At 38.3% G+C, this 26476-nt stretch overlaps 2 protein-coding genes across 3 annotated transcripts; both read left to right on the top strand.

Annotated features, from left to right (window-relative positions):
- The first annotated feature begins 910 nt into the window (after positions 1–910).
- etf1a (eukaryotic translation termination factor 1a) lies at positions 911–6740 on the top strand. Its single transcript, XM_028008217.1, has 11 exons — positions 911–1070; positions 1437–1547; positions 2781–2956; positions 3948–4087; positions 4208–4346; positions 4498–4688; positions 4820–4949; positions 5045–5218; positions 5306–5370; positions 5461–5608; positions 5994–6740. The coding sequence occupies exons 2-11, from the start codon at positions 1462–1464 to the stop codon at positions 6074–6076; spliced, it is 1332 nt and encodes a 443-aa protein (XP_027864018.1). The 5' UTR covers positions 911–1070; positions 1437–1461; the 3' UTR covers positions 6077–6740.
- A 1316-nt stretch (positions 6741–8056) lies between these two features.
- Positions 8057–26073, top strand: fbxw11a (F-box and WD repeat domain containing 11a). Of its 2 annotated transcripts, XM_028008215.1 has the most exons (14): positions 8067–8213; positions 10418–10522; positions 13225–13293; positions 14118–14337; positions 14603–14789; positions 14996–15086; positions 16063–16200; positions 17675–17793; positions 21407–21656; positions 21784–21902; positions 22768–22878; positions 22964–23042; positions 23429–23593; positions 24803–26073. In XM_028008215.1, exons 1-13 carry the CDS (start codon positions 8175–8177, stop codon positions 23588–23590), a joined length of 1689 nt encoding a protein of 562 aa, XP_027864016.1. In that variant the 5' UTR covers positions 8067–8174; the 3' UTR covers positions 23591–23593; positions 24803–26073. The 2 variants fall into 2 exon arrangements, with proteins under 2 accessions (XP_027864017.1, XP_027864016.1); XM_028008216.1 differs by lacking the exon at positions 10418–10522 and having other exon boundaries at positions 8057–8213.
- Positions 26074–26476: the final 403 nt, after the last annotated feature.

Genomic DNA, 26476 nt, shown 5'->3' with positions numbered 1-26476 from the left:
TTCATACCAGAACCATTCAAATACACCTTCCAGTTCCTGAGATATATTGAATTCATTTTGGGGTTGTCATTTTTGAGAATTTTGAGAATTCCAAAAATAGGCATAGAGATCAGTGATGACTTGCAGTAATTAATGGAAAAATCAATTCTGTTCTCTATTTAAAAAAATGTGAAGGAGAAATTTGAACTACATCTACTTGAATGCAGTGGGCACCGGTACAGCCAACTATGAGGATTAGGCAGAAATTACATGCGATGACTGCTGGGATAGCTTTTTTCCCTTAACAGATTAAATCATTATGTAAAAACTGTATTTTGTATCTAATCCGGTTCTCTATAATACAATATCTACATTGTATTGTAGATAATACAATTTATTTGATGATCTGAAACTATCTGTGACACAAGCATAAACTTCCATAGTAGTTTATGGTTCTATTTACTGTGAACTTTGACAAGTAGCTTAAAGACAGTTGAGAAATGGACCAAACAGACCTTCCACTGGATACCCGTCTTAAACGTCGATTCATATGTTTGCTGCCATAACTGAATATTTTCTTGGCCTTAAATAGGCAGTCGAATTCACTATGTCTTTTTAGTGTGTTATTTAACATGACAAATTATGTTCTGTTATATTGCAGCTAAGATTCTGAATTATTTATATCCCTTCATAAGTATGTAAATAAATGATTTACATAAGCCCATAGGGGTCCTATTGATCGTTTTTATTTATTTACGATGTTCCACACCCGCTCGAATATTATCCGAAGTACTACAAGTCCCATGAATTATAGTTGAAGGTCTCCGCCCATTTAGGGGGACGTCCTTAAATTATATCCAATCGTATTTCAGTTTGGTTTAAACTGACAGATCATTTAAGATATCTCATTGGTTTCTATGCGGTTTCCAGGAAGTGAACGCCATGATTCTAACCACCTCCCACATGTGAGCTCCTGTCGAAAGCACCACGCGCAGAGAAACCGGTTAGGAACGCAACGTCATTCTTCGCACCGCCGACTCGACGTAACGCAGCAGAACGAGAGCGGAGTGGAGCGGCGTTGTCCGAGGCAGGTAATATACCGGCATTTTTTCTATTCATATTATCGGTACATTAAAAGCGACCAGATGGTCTCCATATGGTTTCCAGGGGAACGCGAAGAAAGTAGGTCGTATTAGATAAGAACGCTAGGGCCTGGTTAACTTTAGGCCTCGTATTCTCCGCGCACTGTGCTAACAGTGGCAGACTAAGCGGAGCCCTTCCCTCACGGTCAGCTCAACTGCCAATAGTGGTCATGTGCTATAACGGTGAAAGACTAGGTGCGGCACCCGGTGCAGTTACAGCAGACATGTCCGCCTAACAAGGTCTTGTGTACTAGACAGTTAGCTTCCCGGATGACTCACTTCATATGTTTTCCTGTTATTTCAACGTCTTTTCAGGTGCTGAAGCTATTACAGCAGAAAGATGGCGGACGACCCCAGCGCGGCGGACAGAAACGTGGAGATATGGAAAATCAAGAAGCTGATCAAAAGTTTGGAAGCTGCCCGCGGGTAAGCGATTAATTTAGGCCATGTGTCAATGTGATGCCTGCGGTCGTTGCGCCTCAGTTTTATGGCAACGAGTAACTGTGTGAATGTGTACTGCCGCAACAGCTGGACATCGAGTAAATGAGGCCGAATTTGGGAGTGGTTAGCATTGCTACGTTAGCTGCTATTTTGTTAGCTGGTTGCTAAGCGCTAGCTACCGTCGCTGTCAATGTGTCAAAGAGTTTTAAACTTTGTGTTACGACGCGAGGATGTTTTCGCTTAAGTTGTATTTTGTCAGACTATTATTCTGATTTTTTTTGTTTCCTGAAAGTAAAGTGTAGTAATGTGGAAGCAGCGATACTAGCTTTTTTGCTAGCACAATCCGCTAGCAGACGTCATCTCTGTAAAGAGGCCGCTATGGGTGGCTTTAAATAAAAACGCAGTTTAATGGAAAGGAAGAATACATACCGTACAGTTTGGCGTCCAAGTGCTCCCCAAGATACATTTTACAGCTTGAGATCAGGTTTGCTACGTTGATGTAGACATGGCTCATATTACAGAATTTTTAAAAATCCCCTAAAGATTCATTATGTTGGTCACCTCATGGCCAGCAGTCAGCTGAGTGTTATGCTGAAGAGTGACCTGCATAGGAGGGAAAGGTGGGGGAAAAAATCTGCTCAGTACTTGTATTAAGGGACATGAGCGTTTTATGTGTCTCTACTGTCTACTGTGTCCTGTTACACTGTCTGTTCTGTGACAGCTTGTCATTAAATGCCAGTTAGTGCTGTGCTCTGAGGCCCACCATATCACACACAGTTGACCATTTGCCCTACATTCATCCCGCCCTTGCTACCTGCCGCTGAGTGTTTGTGTCCGGTGTCAGGCTGTACTAGTGTGCTTTGTCTTCACAACAGGTCGTGAAAGGATACACATGCCATGCACAGTTTTTGCTTTCAATGGCAGTGATTTAGTTGTATGCAGATGAAAGACATCTTTGTTGACCCATCACTTTAAAACCTTTTTATCTGTGATGTTTTGTAAGGAACACTGTGTGTTTACACAATAATAAAGAAATAAAAATGGAGTTATTGGAGTAACAGAAGGTCATATAGAAGTTAATTAAATAAAACCTGGTATTATTTTACTATATTCTTTATATCAGTGTCACCAATAGTTGACCAATAAATATTTAGTTGTATATTATAACTTCTCTGACTTTTTTCAGGCACTAACTGTAAATCCTCATCTCTTACATAGCAATGGCACTAGCATGATCTCACTGATCATTCCCCCAAAGGACCAGATTTCCAGAGTAGCCAAGATGTTGGCGGATGAGTTTGGCACTGCTTCCAACATCAAGAGTCGAGTTAACAGACTCTCCGTACTCGGGGCCATCACCTCTGTACAGCAAAGACTAAAACTCTACAACAAGGGTACGTGTTAAAATAAATAGGTGTATCAGTGTGGGCAGTATTAATATAGCAAATGACTGTTTAGAGTGCAATAATTGTTGCCTAACAATTACATTCTAAATGTTATTAACTGGCAGTATACACCTTACTGTATACTACTAGTATACAGTAACCAGTAACTATATACTGGTTGGGTAGAGTATCATGGCAGCAAATGCTCACATCACATACAGAGTACATTGCTTGAACTGCTAAAGGTCACAGAGAGATATAAAGGCAAATGGGGAAAGAAAGGGAAGAAGAAAATAGGCACATGTCATACCTAACATAGTGATCAAAATATTTATAATTTTAAGAGTCATAAGATTTTCAAATATTGTACAGCCATGGTAGTGTGATAAAGATAAGTGACAATGAAAAGTAATTTATAGTAACTCGGCAGTCTATTCCGCTGTAAATCTATTACTGCAAGAGTCTCACAAAAATAAATACTGCTTTAAAAATAAACCTTACCCACTAACAAAAACTACTAAGCTACCACAGTTTTAGTAAACTGCTGAACGGTACGCTTTTATTACATTTAATCCTATTTTACAGTGTTAAAATGGCATTATTGATGAGCTCATGAAACCAGTAGTGGAAATGGTTCACATGCCAAAGGTAACAATCCCAGTCATACTCAGTCTTTGAGAATTACAAACACCATTAGTTTATCCTAACCAATGCACAAGGACAAATTAAAAAAAGTTATTTCTAAATGATAATACAAAGCGTGCTTATCCCCACAAACTGTACATTACAAAAACATTGGATTGAAACTATATTTTCACTAGTCATGGAAAAAATATTTAACTGAAGTCATTTTCCAACTGAAAACTTTTTACTTTAGTAGTATATTCTCTCTATATACTACAACAGTCAATTTCTAGCTTCTCCCCCCCCAAAAAGACATTGTGTATCAGTATTGAAGCCTAACGTGTATCTAACCTGTATGTCTGCCTTCTTTCGTCAGTGCCACCAAATGGTTTAGTTGTGTATTGTGGCACAATTGTGACAGAGGAAGGCAAGGAGAAGAAAGTCAATATCGACTTTGAGCCTTTTAAACCAATCAACACCTCTTTGTACCTCTGTGATAACAAATTCCACACCGAGGTGAGAGATTTTACTCAAATTCTTTCTTTCATATTCCTTCTGGAGATCATTTTTCATGTGTGAACGTGTTTATCTTTCACTTGTTCAACATTGTTACACTTGTTTCATTGCTGTTCTCAGGCATTGACAGCCCTGCTCTCTGATGATAGCAAATTTGGCTTTATTGTGATCGACGGTAGCGGGGCACTGTTTGGCACACTGCAGGGCAACACCCGGGAGGTGTTGCACAAGTTCACTGTGGACCTACCCAAGAAACACGGTACGGCACCTCAATGATAACATATTCTTTTTTTTTTTCCCTCTCTCTTTTTAAAGGCAGGGCGGATTATTAAATAATAGCCTATTCTGGTTTAGTGTTACTTTTGCTTTTTCAGAGTTTCATAATATATTTTTTTATAACCCTCTTTCAGGCAGAGGAGGGCAGTCTGCTCTGCGTTTTGCTCGTCTAAGAATGGAAAAGAGACATAACTACGTGAGGAAAGTTGCTGAGACTGCTGTCCAGCTCTTTGTGTCTAACGACAAAGTTAATGTGGCAGGAATGGTCTTGGCTGGCTCTGCAGATTTTAAGACTGAACTAAGCCAGTCTGACATGTTTGACCCTGTAAGTGTGTTTTTCTTTACAAATACAAAAACTAAAAAGCCATAATTTTTTGTAGTTAAAAACAGTCAGATTCCAATTCACTCTAGAAAATAATTTTGATATTTAACACATTTCTATGTATTTTACCACAGAGGTTACAGGCTAAGGTTTTGAAGCTGGTTGACATCTCGTATGGAGGAGAAAACGGTTTCAACCAAGCTATCGAGCTGTCGGCAGAAGTCCTGTCTAATGTTAAGTTCATCCAGGAGAAGAAACTCATAGGTAGGATTTCTTTATTGTTTTGTTCTCATTTGGAGAAATAAGTATTCACCAGTTTTTTGATGTTTTTTTGTTTTGTTTTTTTCTTCTTTCTGCAGGGCGGTACTTTGATGAGATCAGTCAGGATACAGGGAAGTACTGCTTTGGAGTGGAGGACACGCTGAAAGCCCTGGAAATGGGAGCAGTGGAGATCCTTATAGTGTATGAGAATTTGGACACTATGCGTTATGTTCTACGTGTGCATGGGGCAGAGAGCAACGGGGCAGAGAATGGTACATAAAATGTTATCCTTTAACCCCAGTCTAACCATGGGATTGTTATTTCAATATAATTCTGATATTTATGTTGTCATTCATTAGATGAGAAGATTTTGTACTTGACGCCTGAGCAAGAGAAAGACAAGTCACACTTTACAGACAAGGAGGTGAGCATTGCATACATCTGCATTAAGTAAAAGCTATTACACACGATGAAGTGTTTCCCCAACTCTTTTTTTTCTTCTTTTTTTTTTAAGACGGGGCAGGAACACGAGCTGATTGAGAGCATGCCACTGCTGGAGTGGTTCGCAAACAACTACAAGAAGTTTGGAGCAACGCTGGAAATTGTAACAGACAAAAGTCAGGAAGGGTCCCAATTTGTCAAGGGCTTTGGAGGCATCGGGGGTCAGTGTGCTGATGTTTTTAGTAAAACTAAAAAGACAGGAATAGTACCCTTGTTGTAAATAAACTTCACTTAAAAGGTCAAGTGTTTGAGAAATACGCAAAGCATCTTTGCAGCTGTAAAGGTTTCCATATTTGATCAAATAAGATGAATGTTTTTTGGTATTTAGAAGAGCAATGCTTCAATCTTGCGTGCAAATACAAAAGCTTATGAAAATTAGACAACCAGGTATGCTACAAATTATAGGATAATATCTGGTTTGTTATGAATAACGGCTTTAGATACTAATTTGTTGAGTTATGGAAATCTTTCTTTATGGTACAGTTATTCTTCCAAAAGTAATATAAAGTTTTCTGAAAGTCACTCATTCATTTTTGTGTCATACAGGTATCTTGCGGTACAGGGTGGATTTCCAGGGCATGGAGTACCAAGGAGAGGACGACGAGTTCTTTGATTTGGATGACTACTAGGTAGTCTTGGACTGATATTGGGAGAAAAAAAAGAAAGGAATGAATGAAGAAATAAGGAAAGAAAAATGCCACCTCTCTTGCAGCAAGTGAGAGGGGCAACTGTGTTGACCATATATATGACAGACACACCTTCCGATTTACCTGTTGCATACACAAACTTGCAAAATACATCTGTACACGACAAAATGCATCACAGAGGCTGAAGAGGAGTGAGAGTTTCTTTCATCCAGAGAGGGAGAAAGCCCTTCCTGAAATAAATCCCTGCCTTAGAGTGCTGGTTCCTTCCCCTAGTTGGATTGGACTTGACTCACTTTTATTCTTTTTTTTTTTTTTTTTTTTTTTTTTTTTTTGGCTTCATCTGCCCTCAGTTTTGAACAAACACAACAGCAAGTTCCCAGATTCCTTCTTGCTCCCTTACATGGTCTGATGATGGACTTTGGACTCGCTCCTCAGATATAGAAAATATATATTTTCCTTTTTTGCCTCCTCATCCTCTTACTCTCTTTCTCCCTCTCCTCTTTGCTTTCTCTCTCTCTTTTTTTGCATTTCATTTTTTTACTGGTAACTGCTGCTGTTGTATTTTATGAGAGTGGGGGATTTTTTTTACCTGGGTTTCTGTAGAGAAAGGGGGACAAAGTATTAAATTTGAACTGCTGAAAACCACTTCGACCTCCTTGTGTTCTGGTCTTGATCCTGTGCCGTGTATGAATTGTTTTTGAAGAAGCCACAACCCCTATTTTATTTCCCCTGTGTCTGAATGAAATGAAATGTACATGACAGTTCTGTATCAGTGAAATTTAAAAGATGCATGCTGAGTGTGTGCACATTTTGATCAGTTGCAAGCTGGCTTTATACATTCAAACCTGCCTAAAAAGTAACCTCAAATCGCTTCAACATATGTTTCAATATCCATTTGGTATAATTTGTTGAGATGCAAATTTACTTCACAAGTGTCCTTATTGGGTTCCATGCATTATGAAAATATATACTGTCCTTGTCTAAATTGACAATCTAAATATATTGATGTAATCATACAGAAAAAAATGTTTAAATAGAGCTAAGTTTTGTGAAAAGACTGTAAGCTCCTTTTATTTGCTTAATAAGTGGCTACCAATAATTAGTTGTGAATTAGTAGTTGTTAATCACTAACAACTAGTTAGTTGTTACTAACTAATTAGTTGTAGTAGTTAATTTTGGAGAGGTTAGTAGTTAATTTTTATAATTATATATATATAAAACCCTACGTTTTATAATACTCTGTGCATTTTGCCCTTTATGTCTGTACAAAACTAATAATTGATTTGATATTTTCATCATCCCTGTGCCTTATTTTTTCCATTGGCTGAAATAACATGTCTTAAAATATTACATTCAAAATTCTGAGCCAATATCCCTAAAAAAAGTTTAAGTGCGTTTAACACTTTGTTACATCCAAGAGTATTATTAAATAATTAAGTATGTTTTAAAAGAAAGCTGTTACATTTTCAAACTTGGTGTGTTTTTAGTCCCATTTTCTTTTATTTAGTGTTATCTGATTACAAGAAAATGCTTCATGCTGTCTTACGTTGCAGCATAAAGCATGCTGCAACTTAATGGTTTTATTGAAATTTTAATGAAAAAGCAGAGAAACAAAACCTTTCCAAGCATTTGCAAATAATACTGAACACTGTGTATTATGTAAATTCTGACACAGCCCTGTAGTCACATACAACTGGTTTCAATGGCCAACATTCTGCATCATTTCATAGCAACGCTATGCGGATGATTGATTTTGCCTTAGTGTATCCCTCTTCAGGATAGCAACAGCATCTTCATCCATTTGCCTTTTTGTTTGGGGGAGTCACCGGGGAAAGCCTTAGTAGCGCAGTAAGCCAATCAATAAAAGCCTAAGCAGATAGGTCACACCTCCTTAGTCAAAATCCATCCAATCAGCGTGCTTCTTTATTAGATGGGCGTTCCCATCCCCCACCCACCCTTTTAACACTGCCCTACCAAAGCTGTGTGGTTGCGCGAAGTGAATGACGTCTCTGAATTTGCGGGCCGCCGACGCAGGGCTGGGTTTCCATTTTCACAGCGACTTTCGGGGGGGTTCATCAACATGGAGCCGGAGATGGAAGACAAAACGGTGGAACTGATGGTAAGATCAAATCCAGTGTTAGCACGCCACACATCCGACAAGGTAGCTGTCAGGCTTTTGTTTGGTGAAGGCGCCGAGGCTCGATTCGACGATAGGAGCGAACTGAAGCGGCTTGTCGAGAGAGGTGGAGGAGAAAGGAGGGGGACCAGAAATCAAGAGAGGGAGGGCCTGAACATATCGGTACATTTCGCTACGAATGTTTAACACACCGATGGTCAAACAAGAGCTTCGGGCGGTCATTTAAAACATATTAAATGTGTGTTGTTTTGAGACGAGGTTATAACTAATGACGGAGTAGTAGGGCTTATAACTGGTCGTCGCCGGAAGACTGGTGAGAATTCTTGGTGTAGTGTTCACTGCGGTGACGCTGCGCCACTTTAACAGGGCCCTGTCTGATACTTATCTAGCTACCCGGCTAACACTGGCTAAGAGGCGACGAACCACGTCAATATACGCTTAACGCTTTTATACTATGTTGTTTGTGGTCAGACTTCACACATTGTAGCATTTTTGGCGGTCAACCAGATATACAAAAAGCACAACTACAGGTAGCGACTATCGTCACAAAATGCTCATCGTCTGTTTATATTTCTAAAGTGCGTAGAAGGAAGTGTACTGCCTTTTCATTCACATAGCTATCCCACTGTCAACGAGCATTAGCATCTAGCTTCGGAGCTAGCGGGCTAAATATACCTCGCGTTCTTCACAGACATCTCCATACTGAAAAGCGAATATTTGTACCTATGGCTATGGTACCTATGTAGCTATTGCCTTAATATCCGTTTTATTTAAAAATATGATATTTAGGTAACCGTTAACGCATTCCCTGTGAGCTAGGTAGCTAGCCTGTATTAGCTTAACAAATGTTAGCTAAGATTAACATTACCGGGGCCGTAGTTGGAGAAAAATGCACCAGCTTTTTTATAATTTAAAAACACACTTTTCTTTTCATTAAACGTAAACATAAAATAACTAATATACAATTCTTTGGATAGATGTGACACATTAGAAGTACCGAACGACTCTCGGTTCCTCTTGTAATAAAATCCAAACCTACCGCATATAGCCCAGTATGTTAAATTATATTATTTTTTAATCATGGTGCGTTGCTTAGTAAATATTCGACAGCTGTTTTGTTACCTTATCCCAAAACAGAGAAGCTTTTCGGAGTTCAGAGAAATATTATTTAGCAAGTGACGTGTGAACTTGATTAATTGAAGTATTGTGCTCTTAATAGAAGTTTCTGTGCTCTTTACACGTAATTGTGACATTTCAAGAACCCTGTGACGAGGTCTAATGCATAAAACTACAAATGGATTCAGGAACAAATGTTCTAAACCTGCAGATGTAGAAAGAATTGCTTGTTTAAGTTCTTATTCACATCTGTTGTTTATAGACTTTGATTTTCCACTTCCTTATTTTCTTAAATTAGGTATCAAGAAATTTACACATGGAACTGAAAAACTCTTTAGGTTAAGTGGACAGAAGCTTTTAAGGCCTGGCAGCAATTTTGAATCCTGCCTAGTTTGTGTCTTTGTGATTGGTTTGATTATATTTATTTATTTATTTGTCCCGGTGTTATCCACTAACCACTCATGAGAGTGGGGATGGCAGAACAGTGGGTGGGGTTTCTGTCAACATAAAAATGAAAATATTCTACAATTAATCCCGTTGCCCCTCCCTCTCCTCTACCTATCTCCACCTTATTCATGTCTATTAATGCTTTGGTATGTGTGTACGTGTGTGTTTACCAGTCTGTATCTTTTGTGTGAATGAGTGTGTGTTCCTACGCTCACTGTGCCAAATGTGTGTGTAGCTCTAATACTGGTTTTTCCCTTCACTATCCCCCCCCACCTCTTCCCCTTTTTCTCTCCTCACCTTTGATGGTTAAACACTCGCCCTCTCTCAATTTCAAACCAAACCCTGTTTATTTACCCATTAATTTTATATTCTTGCACTGAAACCATAATTCACTTGTCCTGTTGTTCACCAACTCAACCACTTCACCCATCTGTTCATACATTGACTTATCCATTCACTAAAATTATTTGGCTTCCTTCAATCAACTCTCCTCATCATCCTTCCTCTTCTGTTTTCTTTACGACCCATCTCTGGTTTCTTGCTCTTCCTTTTCTCTTCCTCCCTCACCCTGTACACTTCGTTCTCCTCTTCCCTTCCTCCCTTCCTCTCTCTCTTTCACACAGTGCTCTGTGCCTCGCTCTCTCTGGCTGGGCTGCTCCTCGGTGGCTGAGAGTTTGTGTGCACTCAGGTGCCTGCAGAGCATCCCCTCCACCCGGGCTCACAACCAGGTTCTGCCTCTCTCCTCTTAATTCTGCTACTCCCCCCTTTCTCCCTTCCTCCCTTGCCATCTCTTCATTCTTTCAGTTTTTACTTTGACCTCTCCACATGACTGCTCATGCCACCCTGGTCCAGACAGACAGCACCCACTCACAGTCCACATTACCATCCAACCTTCTCTTCTCCTTTTCCCCTGCTCAGCTTGGGTTCTTCTCTGGTTCCTTTCTCTCGCTCCTGCTAGTAGCCCAATTTTTGCCAAGAAACAAAGCTGCTTGTTATAAAACTAGATATTAGATAAGCTGAATATTCTCAAAATATTGAGGTACTTCAAAGGGAATTGAGAAAGTACTCCCATGGCTACCAGAGAATAACCTTGCATTGAGGAGTAATAATTTCTCTCCTACCTGGAGGTGTGAGGGTCGAGGTGGGGGGGGCTCCTTAAAGCTCTGACAGGCTACATGCTTGCTTGCTTGCCTGGCACAACCTGGTCAGTTTTTGATTTGTTCGTTCTCATCTTCTTCTGCTCTGCATGATCTTGAACACCAACAAGACCATCCCAGCTGCGTCTCCTGTCTGCTTTGGTAAATGTTGAAGGGCTCCAGGTTTTACAAAAAAAATACCAGTTCAGGTTTTAAAACTTTTTTTTTTTTTTTTTTTACACCAAGATTAGTAAAATCAAGTTATAAAGATGCACCGAACAGAATTGTGACCAATTTCCAATATTTGGTTTTGTAAATATTTGTCAGTATTTTGGTTTCTCTATAAATAGGTATTAAAAGCCTCTTTCACTACTTTATTTTCCTCTGCTTCCTGCTGTGAGCATTATTTGTATTGGGAATGTCACAATTTTTTGAGTTTTATCTTGTATTATCAGCTAACTAAATATTTACCATACTTTTAGAATTTATTAAAGCAAACTAAGGGCACAAAAAGCTCAAAACCTTTGTTTCGTCCTGCTTTAAGTTTCGCTTTCCTGCATCTTGAATAAACCACAAGCATCTAAATGTCATCAAAGCACAGTTTCCTTTTAAATAGCTTCTGACACCTTGTGTCTTTCCTCTCGCTTCATTCTGTAACTCTTCCCTCAGTACGTCATGTTCTGTATCAGTAGACGTAGAGTGTTTGTATCCAGTATGGTGATTTTATTAATCATCTTCAGTTTTTTAACTGCTGGTCACTGGACAGGACCAATCAATCCAAAATTGCCCAATTTTGTATAGCAGACTGTTCTTTTCGGTGCATCTCAACAGAAGAGGCACATTATTTAACTGTTCCAGCGCTTATAAACCAGAATACTGATGACTTCTGTTTTGCCACAGTAGCACTACCTGTCATTTTATTACCACCTCATTGTTTTTTGCTTACTTTTTTTTTTTTTTTCTCCAATCAAAGCCATTTTTGTGGTGTGGCTCTGACTCACCACAAGAATTACAAAGAATAGTAATGACTCATTTCAAGGTAAAGCATTTGTGTGTGTCTTTTTTATTCCAATAAGAATGTGACTGTTGAGCTGTATGTCATTTAGTTTTCAGTTCACTCTGTTCTGTTCAGTGTTCTGCTAATTTCAAAGAACCAGCACGATCACGCCAGCGTTCGGTGAACATTTTAGTACTACAGATGCAATTTTGACTGTTTTAAAAGGATAACCTAATCTAACATCAAGAGTTGGGAGCTTTGGACACACGCAAACGTGTAAGCAGCAATCTGTGATATGTTGCAAACACAAAGCTGATCAGTATTGTTTAAAAGTATGTCTTAATATCACAAAAGTTTGACTTTTTAATGTTTTTTTCCCCCCGCTAGTAGTTCCATGATATTCCATATAACCATCTTTCAAAAATATGTTTCAATGCCATTATTTGTAGTGACACTACTAAATGTAACTCTTTACATGCAATACTCATTTTAATAATGGTTGCAGTTTTTAAGCTGTCTGTTTTTGCCTTGACAGTATGCACAATCAAATTTATGCCATAAAGGCTAGGATGAATTTGTCAGTACTTTTATATTGTCACTTTAACGTCATTGCAATAAATACTAATTATTGTAATAAAATTTGAAGTGCCTAACGCCCATCCTTGTTCAGAATGCAGCTGGACTTTGTCATCATACAAGTTATGATGAAAGTAATTTTATAAATTTGTGACTGTTGCATAACATGTCCATGTGAGCTAAAACAATCTTGCATAATAAATATATATCTTAAAGGAGCTTCTCACTCTTCTGTCGGTAATGATTTGGTAAATAAACCATTTCCCATTGTAAATGATATAACTGAATAATAACAATAATACATTTTAGCCAGATTCCTTGCTAGAAATGGTTAGAATCTTTTCTTCTTTCTTCTTTATCTGCTGCCATGCTTGAGTTAGTGCCAATGAAATACCCATAATTTTGCGATTTAATTTCCTGTCCAGACTACTTAGCCCACGTCACAGACCAGAAAACAGATTCCTTTTGTTTTAGACTCTTCGTTTGTTTCACTTTGTGTGTGTGTGCGTGCGTGTGTGCAGACACGGTTGTTTGTTGCGTTCACTTATCTGAAATCTCAGCGGTAACCTGTCTGTCCTTGGCTGCATTTGTGACACTTCTTTTTCAAAGCTCTGTCCACACTGCTGCCTTCTTAAATGCCTAAAGTTGCTTTTACAGACTGTAATAAAGGGCTTCACTAAGCTTTGCTTTCTTTGTGTTTTTTGTCTCTTTTTTTCTACAGACCACGTCAGGGATGGAGTCACAGACCTTAGTGGACGACCTGTCGCCAAAGAAGACTACAATGGTGAAGGTGTGTCTGGAAATAACTTAATATCACATCTCAATTTTGGATAAAACATACAATTTTTGTACAACCCCAATATAAAAATGAATGTGTGGCATATAAAGTTGTTTTTTTTGTTTGTTTGTATAGTGTATTGATACCGTCAGGAAAAGATAATGTAGCTTCTGTGGCAATTGCTTTTGAATTTAAGGAAAACACCAGCATTGGTGTCAAACACTTTGTGAGATTTTAGTGAAAGTTAACAGAAATGTTGTACAAATTGCTAAAATATAATGCTCATAATGTTTAGCACAAGTACATCCCGAAGGCTCGGGGTAATAGAAAAGTGCTATTCCTAGCTGGGCCTAAAATGTGACCCCATTAATACGTTTTTACACGGGTACATGCTGTTTGATCCCAAGGGGGTAAAAGTTGGCCACAGGAAATGACTTGGAAAAAGTTCCTTTAGTCAAAACATTCCTTAGGTTAATTTTTGTAGTTCTTGTAGGTGTTGAAATAAAATTATAATTTAAAAAAGCCACTACACTTTCTAAATATAGTTTGAGACTTGAAGAAACCTTGTGTCAACAGACGCAATGAAAATGGGGTCCAGTTCAAACTAGCTCATTTGGCATCAGGATCTTGGTATCATTAGATGGATAGGATTTACTCTGTTATACTGATAACATGACACTGTTTGAAACTAAAGACAAAAAGCCAAGTTTTCACATACACCAGATTTATCTCTGCTTACATAAATTGTATGTATTTGAACTCTTATGAAAATGCTATAAACTAAGCAGAATAAGCAGGGGACATTTCACTAATCAGCTTTTCCTATTGTTTTTCAGCTTACTAACGGTCCTGTAATAGGGTCTCGTAAGCGTCCATCAGAAGGGAACTATGAGAAGGAGAAGGAACACTGCATCGCCTTGTTTGACCAGTGGTCAGAGGCCGACCAAGTGGAGTTTGTCGAGCGGCTGATATCCCGTATGTGCCACTACCAGCACGGCCACATCAACTCCTACCTCAAACCCATGCTGCAGAGGGATTTCATCACTGCATTGCCAGGTACAAATGTGCAATAATGCAACACGGTTACAACTTTTAATAAGCCTGGTGTTCGCTACCCTGTAAATTGAGTTTTAAATCATCTGAATTGAAAACATTTGAAAGCTGTTTAACAGAAAATAACATTGTAAGTTTGTGCTGCAAAATTACTCAATACATTTGCAGAACTGCTGAAAAAAAAAGCAAAAACGCAGCCATCGGCAAACAAAAATTGACTTGACAGAATTGTATTAATTTGCTGCCTTGGCTTGTTCCCTCTGTCCAGCCCAAGGATTGGATCACATTGCAGAGAACATCCTGTCTTTTCTGGATGCACGTTCGCTTTGCGCTGCAGAGCTGGTATGTAAAGAGTGGCAGAGGGTAATCTCTGAGGGTATGCTGTGGAAGAAGCTCATTGAGCGAATGGTCCGGACCGACCCGCTTTGGAAAGGCCTGTCTGAAAGACACCAGTGGTGAGGATAAAAGCAAAACCATTTTTTATAGCAATAAAGGATGTTAGTTGTTAGTCTTGTATTTTCAAAGGAGTTAGATAAAAGAAACATCAAGACTACTGTAAAATATTATTTATTCTTGTCTTCAGTTTGTTAAAGGTAAAATAAATTCCACTAAAAACAGTATTTGCCTTTCTTATATTGTATTTTTTTTTTTCATACCCCAGGGAGAAATATTTGTTCAAGAACCGCACATCAGAAATCCCGCCCAACTCCTACTATCACTCTCTTTATCCTAAGATCATTCAAGACATAGAGGTAAGGCATAATTTAATTTATTATTTTAAAAGATTATTTATTAGTTCAGTTTTAATTTAAAATGTTAAAATGCTGTTTTTGTGCTTATGACATTTTATCCACCCTCATTTAAAAAAAATGGCTGTTTTACATAAATGGTGTCCAGAGGAATAAAAAACTACACATTTAATTGTTAGTTTGAAATGTACATAATTTACTTGCATTCATTTTTTATTTCTGTTTGGGAAGTTTATTGGAGTCATTTATTGTAATATCCCCATATCTTTGATTTAGGGTATTTAGATTTAACCCTTTTTTTGTAACCATCTATGAGACTCAATAGTAAGATTGCTCTGGCTTCTGATCTGGACTCGCTGCTCAGTTGAGTAATAGAGGCTCCCTACAAATATTTTTGTCGAGCTTGTGCAAGCGTTATCTACAAGAAGTAAATTTTATATAGTAAGACTCCACCTTGGCTGGTGTGTGATGTATTAAGAGCAATTCATGTTTCTTGCTCTTTTCACTTTGCTGGCAGAGCTTACAGCCAAGAAAGACCAAATGTTGCAAGTTAAGTGCAGCATAAATCAGAGGATCAAAAGTTCCTTATATCAGAATAAGTTACTAGTCAGAGACTGCTTATTATTGAACATAAATATGTTTTGCTCTCGTCAGCAGAAAATGATTTTAGTTATTATTATTATCTGCCTTTCTTGTTATTGCTTATTCTGTGTGACTTCAGCACAAATTTTAATATTGATGCTAAACTAAAATGAACCCTGTTGCTATGATGGATTAACAAAATATTAAATTTTTAATATTTAATTAATTAATTTGATATTTAATTTAATTTTCGGTGGTATTGTTAAACATAACAACGACGTTCACATTCCAGGAATTCACTTTCTTGATATTTTAGTGATGGCACCTGTTTTTTTTCTTTTTTGTTTTATGATTGTTTGTTTATTTTGTTGTTCTTGTGTTTCCTTCCTCTTTGCAGACAATTGAGGCTAATTGGCGATGTGGCAGACACAACTTGCAAAGGATTCAGTGTCGTTCAGAAAACAGTAAAGGTGTTTATTGTCTCCAGTACGATGATGAGAAGATCATCAGTGGCCTTAGGGACAACTCCATCAAGGTATCCCCGTCCTCCCACCCTCCTCTTTTTTTTTTTTTTTTTACACACATTGATATGAATGCCACATAATTCAGATCACAAATGGAACCACATTTAAGTTGCTTAAGGGAAAAGAAAAAAGATTGTCCGCATACGCTTTTTCAAATATGACATTAGGTTTAATACTTTGACTGATATTCATATAGCCAAAATGTACAATACATTTTGTTTACTCTCCAATTTGCAGATTTTTCTTTGGAATGTAACTTAATATTATTTGTACTCGTTGCTCAGTTGAGTAGCGAGTACAGTGGTCCCTAATCTCTAATTTCAGTTATCTTTCTAATATATGTGAATTCTTTTCATAGCGCACATCTAGAACATTTTAAAGAAAATCTAGTTCGGGAAGCTGAGAGGTGCAACACTACTTGACATGTTCCTGGTTGGTGATTGCAAAGCAGCCAAACCAGGAGTGCCATTCATTTTCCTTGATATTCATTGGCTGAACCCCCAAGAGCGGAGTTAAGGAAGAGTGTATATGTTAGCTTCTGCGGCAGTGCTAAGGCAGTTTTCACTGTGCGTACTGACGCATGTTAAGGTACGTTTGATGTTTGAACTGTTAACATAAGCAGCTATAACTGCTTTTAGAGGGGGTCTCAAGTATTCACAGATTTTAACCATTCACAGGCAGCTGTGGTCCCTAATCTCTAATTTCATTCATCTTTCCAATATAAAGCCAGTTGGTCAGAAATAGAGTAAATGTTTGTCCCTCAGTAGGGAAATTAAAGTGCATCAGCAGCTAAAGTTCAGCACTACACTTAACTTGAATAGTTTTACAGAGTAATTGTAGGCTTCCCAACCTGTTTTCTTGAACTGAGACAGTTAAACACATTGTTGATATGTTTCTGTCTGCCTCACTGGTCCACATGGACACATTGAAGTAATTAACATTGATCCCAATGGCTTTGTTTGGTACCACCAGCAAAGGAGAACCAAATGTGTTGCCCAAAGCAGTTCAGCATTCTCAGCACAGTTGATTTAGTCAAGCCAGTGTTTATGTATTTAGAAATTAAATGTTGTTCTGGCGCAGAGTAGCTTACCTCCTTCTTCTCTGTGGTGCCTAGCTGAAACACCAGGTACTTTAGACCAGGCACCAGTGAATTATGGGATAAAAGGATTCGGCTCTGGTGTTGTCCTGAGCCAAGAGACGACAAGGGGTTAATGGTGAGAGGCGAGAAGTGACTCTTAAATTTTATGGAGGAGGCTGACACATGGCCATTGAAGACCCTGATGGCTCTGATTTGCATGCAGAGCAGTAGAGAAATGGAGCATAAACAGTGAAAGGACATGGCTGCATGAACAGGCCATTCTTGGCGTGACCCAAATCTGCACCGTTTGCAAAACCACATATTCTTTCTCTTTCACAGTGTCCTTCTCTGCCAGAATCTCCCCTTCACACACTCATCTTCTTCCTTCTCTTGCTTTTCGTTCGCAGATCTGGGATAAACAAACACTGGAATGTCTGAAGGTACTGACCGGCCACACAGGCTCAGTATTGTGTCTCCAGTATGATGAGAGAGTCATCGTCACTGGGTCTTCTGACTCGACTGTCAGGTATGACAAACTTATTACTGCAGCAAGAACAGCATGTATTTTTGATTCTGATTAGATAGTAAGCATTGGACTGAATGTCATTGTCGCACTAAAACACAAAGACTTCGAACTAAAAATTGTAACGAGTGGATAATGTAACTGAAGTGCAGTATCATTCATATATTGATATACAGATACACACTTGCTTATGGTAAATGACAAAACACAGGTGTGTGAGTGCTTGAGTTGGTTCTTGAAGTATCAGTCGCTTTTCTTGTACTCATGACGATCATTTCGAAAACAGTTTCTTTCATTTACAGATAGTTTTAAAAGTCAAGGATTAAACTCCACTGCAGCCACAACCATGGAATTTAAGATAAATCAGTGGGAGTCTTTAAAATATTTTCTTTTTTCCACAAATACCAGTTAAATTTTGTTGCAGTTCATATAAACTGTCCTTATTGCGCAGAATATTATCGCCCTTTGTAGATATGTTCTTGTGTGAGATGGTTGGTCAGGTTATCAGCTTGGCTACCCAAGCGTTTTTGGAAAGAGTGCTTTCCAAAAACTGCACTCTTCAAACATTTAATTTCAAAAGAATGTTGTCGTAATAGAAAGATGTCCGACACTTATTTAGTTTGAATGTCGCAAGCTTTCAGACACCAGAATTTGGCCTTTTGGAAAAACAAATAAGTCACAAAGGGTAAGAATAATTAGCATTATTGAAAGAACTTCAAGCTGCTACAATTGTATAGATTTTCTTGGTGCTATATAAAATTTTTATAAAATGCTTTGAATACTGAAAACAAAGACTTTGTCTGCAGATTATTTGTATGTAGCAGAAGGTCTGTAAGAATTATGTATTTATGATAATTTGGATTTTTATCTTCCTACATTTCTTTGTTTTACAAATTTGTATTAAAACTCATAATAAACTCAGTGACATAAAAACAAAGGCAGTTTAGTTGTATAATTCACATCAGTCGCTATAACTCATTAGCCTGAAAACGATTAGTTTTTTTTCTCCTTTTGAGCAACTCTATTAACTTTGTAGACACACCCTATCACTTTTCTATACACCGATTCGTCATAATATTAGGACAATTGATTATCTAAAATAGAATCAACCTGGTGTTGCCACTAAGATTAGACATTTGTCACTGACCTGAACTTTTTGCTGAGTAATTACACTTGCATGGCAGCATTCCTCCCCCAGCAAGACTAGAGATCCCCCATCCGCAAAAAAAAACACTGGTACTTGGGAATTACAGAAACCTGTTTGGTGTTCACTTTGCCTCCAAACTCGCTAAATGCAACATCCTAATAGGATGAGACAGTGTCTGACACTCAACATGAAATGCTTTATACGTTTTTCCCCAAAATTATTTTTAATTAGTCTTTTAAAAGCTGATGGTAAAATATATATACATATATATTTGGGATCAATTACGTTTAATAGGTATTTGTTTTTATATAGGTATTTAGACTTTACCTGCCAGTTTTGTTTTAAATTGATTTATTTTTGTAATTAGATCATTTAGTTGACAAATCAGCTTTAAAATGTTTATTTTGGCAGTTCCAGTTATTTATTTGCAAACCTATTTACTTTTTATGTTTCTTGTTTCCTGCTTCATAAACTTGTTGTGCTGCTTTAAACGACGTAATAGTTGATGACTAATGCTACTGCAGCGCGCATCGCTGAGCTCAGGACTCTCCCACATGGCTGAATGTAGAGCATCACACCAGACATCTATAGCCCCCACTGGCTGATGGGGGTCAGACTTTCACTGCATTAATGCAAAGCTGAAAAATATTTTTTTTCTAAAACCCATAGTGGTTAGACCTTATTCAACATTATTGCATCTTATGCATTGAATTCCTTTTAAATTGACTGATTTGCTCCCATTTTCTGGATCAAGGAAATCCTATGACCACGGTCACTAAGCAATCCATTTTGTCAAATATGCAATACCTCAGCGAATACTCAAATGTTTTTCATGCCCACTTTTGACGCCTGTTCTTGTAGCAAAGCTCAGTATATTAATCAGATAAAGTAAAGCCAAAGTTCTGAACCTACATTTTATCATTTCACTTGTTTCTCACCCACTTTTATGACAAGTTTCAACAATTGTATAGATGTACATCTGGGTACAATCCAAACCTATCTTCCAGGAAAATTATTAAACAAACTGAAAGTCCACAGTGTGCCGAATGGTAAGCTGTTAGCTGTTTAGCTGACAGGATGTTTGTGGTTGCTATGAGTATGACAACATGACTAGATTTAAAGAGCAAATGCTGTTGGAAAGCCACAAATGGGAAATTTTTCTGCTGTGCTAGCAGAGGTGCCTTGCATGACAAATTTGCATGAAAATTATTCACTGAAGTCTTTCTACAGAGTCAAATGGAAAGTGTAGTTAAGTTACAAAAAAAGCAATAACGTATAGCTTTTTTTATGATGGTACAATTTTCCCCAAAATAGGATGTATTAGGATACTGTTCGTTTACTCCTAATTGTTAACACGCAGCTTGGCAATAACCACATTTAGAAGAAACAGGATATGAATATTAAAGTTTACTCATTCAAAGCTGTTGCTTAAGATTTTTGTATATGTTTCACTGCAGGTACTCAAAGGCTTGGTGTGGGTTTTTATGTTGACATATGCTTGGCTACTGCACACAGAAGCTCAATTTTAATTCTTGTTACTTCACACTTCAGCCGTGCCTGCTGGATAATATCCAAGGAAAATATGACCTCACTTCCCTAGCAACAGCTTGACGGGCACTTTGTTTGGAGGTTTAGTTGTTAGGTTTTCCAATGTGTTTTGCATTTGATTCTCAGTGCCCAGCGGTGCAGTTTGGCAATAAGCAGCTGTGGGTTCACACATGCAAACTCTTTGCAGTTGTTTGGTATTGGCGCTTGTCTGCTTGGTAGAAACAGTAAACAGGTTTCTTTCTCACACACATCTCCATTTTTGTTTTTCTGTTTCATGTCTTCCCACTTTATATGTTCTTATCTTTTTTCCAACCATTTTTCCTGCTGTCATCTTATTTTTCTTTCCTACTCAATCCTGCTCCCATTATTCTTATTTCTTCCCCTTTTCACAAATTTTCACTCTCATCTTCTTGTTTTCTGTCTTATCCTATTCCATTTTATCCTGTCATTTAGAGGTGGCCACTGATTTTCAGATTTTCAAATAAAATTAATTGGTCTTTAAAGGTATTTGGTTGTAATGTATTGCTGCTAACATTAGGTGGCAGTAATGTCATTAGCTTGCCTTTCAAAAGAAGACTAGCTGCACTAGCTGTTAAATTGGACTAAAATAAAGATTTTTTTTTTTAACCAATCTGCTGTTCACCTGCCAGGTGCAAGTTTCCACATGAAATGAAATGCAAAACAACCAAAATGGGATGGAAATGGTGAAGCTATCATCACCATACGCTTTAGTTTGTTTTGAATGGCAGGACTTAATGTAATAAGCTTCAGTCTTGATCCTGATAAAGATTATCACATCATCAGTTAGAAAAATAAGTAAATAAAAAACAACTGTCCAAGGAACGATATTCAGATTTTTTTTTTTTTTTGTTTCTCTGTCTATTTACCACCTTCTGCCGGTCTCTCTGTACGTCTCTGCAGGGTTTGGGAAGTCACGACGGGTGAGGTACTCAACACGTTGATCCATCACAACGAGGCTGTTCTTCACCTGCGATTCGCAAATGGTCTCATGGTCACCTGCTCCAAGGACCGCTCGATTGCAGTGTGGGACATGGCCTCGCCTACTGACATCAGCCTGCGGCGCGTCCTTGTTGGACATCGTGCTGCTGTCAATGTCGTTGACTTCGATGATAAATATATTGTGTCTGCCTCAGGGGACCGCACCATCAAGGTGGGCTAATAAAATGAGTGATTTTGTCGTCTTAAAATCTAAGTTTTGTTGATGCTTTCATTCAGTTTCAGTGCTTCCACGCTTTCATTACTGCTCATAAATTCAAAATGCTTTTTGTCCAACATAGGTGTGGAGCACCAGCACCTGTGAGTTTGTGCGCACTCTAAATGGTCACAAGCGGGGGATTGCCTGTTTACAGTATAGAGATCGTCTGGTAGTCAGCGGCTCATCTGACAACACAATCCGGTATGTCTGGCGTTCCAGCACTGCTGTCTGAAATTGACTTATTTTGTTTGCAGGAGTTAGGCTAATGTGAGAAATTCTTTTGATCTGATTTGCAATATAAAATAAAAATCCTCAGAATTATACCTTTAATAAGATTGTGACATACTTGATAATTTAAAATATTTGAGTGCATTCACAAATGCACACTTGTTCATAAATTAGAAAAGGGCCATTTCACAGCTTTTTTCCTTCACCCTGTAGACGTTGTTTGGTTTGTATTTTAAATAGCTGATTTAAAAGAATGTAGCTTTTCTTAAAAATAACAGTAAAAGCAGTCAACATCAGTTTTTTTTTTTTTTTTGTAGAAAAACTGGTCCAGTTTTGAGTCAAAATTCATCACATTGAAATGTAGCTGTCCTTTGTTGATCCAGTAGCCATTTACTAGAACTGGAGACCAACTTTGGCATTATCATGTTTCTCAAATTTGTAGAATTTGAGGGAAATTTCATTCTGGAAAAGTATGAAGTTTGAAACAAGTTTAGGGGAATTCTATGAAGGTCATTCAAGCATATGTAGGGAGCGATAAAAAGACAGATGATCTAAATCAGAACATGTCTCTTTAGAAAGTCCTAACATTTTAAATACAATGACAACTGAAGTAATTGAAGATCATATTTATACTTCTACAGTTTGGGTATTGTTTTAATAAGGTTTGTATAAGTAGCAGATTGCCTGAGCATTCCAACCTGAAAACAGACATCAGAACAGCAACTCAAAGCTATTATTTATTATTTAAATGATGAGCTATGTTTTTATGTGTCATTCTTTCATATCTGAGCCGTTTAATGGAAGCTATTAAAGTTAATATTGTCTTCTCTTTCTGCAGGTTATGGGACATCGAGTGCGGGGCATGTTTGCGAGTGCTGGAAGGTCACGAGGAGTTGGTGCGCTGCATTCGCTTCGACAACAAAAGGATCGTCAGCGGAGCCTACGATGGGTGAGGTTTTATCAAGACTTTTTTTTTTTTTTTTTAGCTGAAACTAGAATTGTTTGCTGACATTTCTGACATATTGTTTCTACAGCAAAATAAAAGTGTGGGACCTGCAGGCAGCACTTGACCCACGAGCCCCTGCTAGCACATTATGTCTGCGGACTCTAGTGGTGAGCTGTTCCAATCAGTGTTTTTTGTTGTTTTTTGTTTTTTTTTTAAAGCTACTTTCTAAACTAATAACCTACTAAATGGAGCCATAAGGCAAGTCTTTAAATGCATCTTTAACATAAGTTAAGTTTAAATATTTTTTTTTAAATAAAAAGATTTATTTGGCGTTGCTTTCTAAATGGTAGTTTGCACATGCCACCAAGCTGTAATATCCCACTTTTAAGGACTTGTTTAAAATGATTTCATTTATTATCGTCACCCAGAAAAATGATTTTATGGTCTAATGTAAAACTTGTTTGTATAAAACTTGTAGAAGTAGAGAAAAAAACAGTTAGAGTGACCCTGTTTGCTGTCACTCTAATGGCTCTTGCAACTTGTTTTTCTGCAGGAGCACTCTGGCCGTGTTTTCCGCCTGCAGTTTGATGAGTTTCAGATCATCAGCAGTTCTCACGACGACACCATTCTGATCTGGGATTTCCTGAACGTCTCACCTAATGGCCAGTCAGAGGGACGATCTCCGTCCCGTACCTACACGTACATTTCTAGATAGCAGGTATCCTGAAAGCATCACTGTTCAATTTCCCCTCTCATGTTATTAGCTTACTGTGTCAATAAATTAGGTCATCATCAAAATATTTTTCAGTTTTAAGAAAATCAAATGTTTTTTCTATATCCTTATTACACACAAAGTGACAAATTAAACTAACTTAAATTAGTCCGTTTTGATATTCTTGACTGACAGTTAATGAAAACGTAAAAAAAAAAAAAAAAAATCTGTCACCTTCCAGAAGAAGGATAAGCCAGCAAAAGTAATTGCTAAAGAAGCTGACTATTCAGAGCAATGTATTGTAAGAAAAGCAATTGGAATTTGATAGGAAGGAAAGACTGTCCATGAACAGAAGGAATTGAAGCAACGTTTAGAGGATTGTGAAGCAAAGTCCATTCAAAGACTCCAACTACACCCAGATGTGTCTAGAACATGGGCTGTGACTTGTACAAGCCTTGAAATAGGCCCACCCGGTCTATTCGCAGTGGTGTCACTGTAGTTGGCTAGAACGCTGGTTTGAACACTGGTGGCTTTAAGAGGAACACCAGATCCAGAAATGGAAGTGAAATTATAGCCACTTTTAAAGCAACCTGGGTTTCACATAGCATTGATGCTGCAACCTTTTTCACAAAACATTTCTGTCATAAACCCATGAAAACGAGCCATCTCTGAGCTCCCTCTAGCCATGCATTAATCACAAGTGGATACATTGTTATTCCGCACATCTGTTATTTTTAAAATACAAGCCAGCATGACGGGATGCGTTGTTCAGCATTGAAGTCAACGCTGAGCATAAAATCTGCGTCGAGAGTCTCTGCATCTCGGGGGATGAACTCAGTGTAGTAATCCTGTTGTTGGCTGACCAGCGCTAAAAATTTAAATGCTATATCTTACCTCCTTACTCTTCTTGTCAGAAAGGATTTCTGCATCTTGTTCATGGTTGTAAATTCTGCTTTTGGCCGTTTGTACAAATCATACATCATCACTACATCCGTCCATTGACCAGAGAAGGCAGCTTACCCCTGTAGAAGCCAACCAATTCCTGTAAAATTTTTTAATTTTCATTTGCTAAAAGCTTTATCGTCCCAATTAACGATTAAATAAAGTTGTGAAATATGTTGTCTTTAATTTACTGAAATTTTCAATGATATTGTCATTTCTCCTGATGCACTTCTGTTTTCACAAGCATCCCTTTATTTGTGCTTCTTCCCCTAGGTGGCGCAATGCATCTCACCCTTTATAGGAGGAAATCCAGGGCTGATTGGCTGATGGGTGCATCTGTTGCGAAAAGGAGCGCATCTTTTTATTTTTTTTCCTTCCTCCTTGTCATCTCTCTGTCCATCTCCCACTCAGCCCCCTCCTGCCCGTTCTGACAGACTCTTAAGCTTGTGCTCATTGCCTGCCAGTTCAGCAACGTACATACAGGCCAACACCAATGAGGATTCCCTACTGCAGAATCAACGCAACTCTCCCAAGACGTTCATCTTCTGCTACTAATTTATGTTTTGTAAAGTACACTAATGACAGTATTAATGTCAACCTGGCAAAATCCCACAAGCTCTTTTTTTTTTTTTTCTTTTTGGTCCCCTTGAAGCAAACTTAAAGCAGCTTCTGCTCCTCAGATTTTAACCCCTGCCAAAAACAGGTTTCCACAGATATGGAATTGCTTATAGATATATATTTATATATTACACAGACAAATGCAGACACAGTGGCACAGTTGGACAGAAGATGACTGGAGCTGTGATACGGGAGACAGAGACTCTTTACTCGGCTCTTAAGCAAGAAGGGAAGGATGGGAGATCGAGGGACTGAAAGAGGGAGAAATGTTGGAGAAGGTTTCCCTGCGCCTTCTCACAGAATTATGCTCCGTGTCGTCTCTCTCTCTCTCTCTCTTTCTCTCTGCACCCCACTCTCCCCGTACCCCACCACTTAGCCTCCCTTTCACAGCCCCTCCCACGAGGTGCACATTCGTTTGGAACAAGGGGGCACACACACACTCTGAACGCGTGTGTTTTTGTGTATTTGGACTTGTGAAAATGGCAGAACAGAGCAGAAGCGTCAGACATGCATGCGAGGTTGCCTTGGATACAGCATCCTGGTACACCTCTGCTTTTTTTCTTCTTTAATTCTTACTTTCTTACTGTTTTTTTATTACTGTTATTTTCTAACTTTATTTGAGTATTTTGGTTCTTAGTACAAAGAAAATCATACTAAGCATAGTCCTTTCTCCTGCCACTCTTTCCCTGCCCTTCTCCTCATTCTTTCTACCTACTCCCCGTCCCCACTGTGTTTTTCTGTCCTTCTCACGCCATCTTTCTCTCTCCCATCATCCTAAGTGCTTGCTTTGGTAACGAGAGAAGCTGGAATTCAAGAGCTCAAAATTTAGCTGTAAACGGAGTTGTCTTGTCAAAAATTGTGTTGTATATTAAAATGATTTTTTAAAGAAGAAAATGACCTTATTGTGAATAAAGTACTTGACAGTGGTGGAGTGTTGAGCCAACTGTAACCCTGAATGTCGGCATGTTCTCACCTGTGTGCAAGTGTGTGTGCAAAGTGTGTGTTTGTGTTATGAGTGGATTTCAGTCATCCTTCCTCTCCATGTGACATACTCAGTAATGTCCCCAGTCAGGAATAGGCATTGGGAAAGACTTAACCTTAGTTTAAGTGTTGACATGGTGAGGACTGCTTCACAGTCCTTAACCTTCTGGTGATTTTTATCGACTAGATTTCAAGGTTTAAGCGTAAAGAGGAGTATGTCTTGTTTGGGAACCTCTGAGACTTTGCTTTTTGTGGATTACAATGTCCTGTTGTCTTCAAGCCCTAACTTTTAATGTGCATTAGAGTGTACAACAGCCATTTTTTTAGCTTTAGCTCCTATAAATCAGT

This window comes from Xiphophorus couchianus, chromosome 23 (assembly GCF_001444195.1).
Source record: "Xiphophorus couchianus chromosome 23, X_couchianus-1.0, whole genome shotgun sequence".
NCBI classification, from domain to species: Eukaryota; Metazoa; Chordata; class Actinopteri; order Cyprinodontiformes; family Poeciliidae; genus Xiphophorus; species Xiphophorus couchianus.
This window is presented reverse-complemented; position numbering and strand designations above follow the sequence as displayed.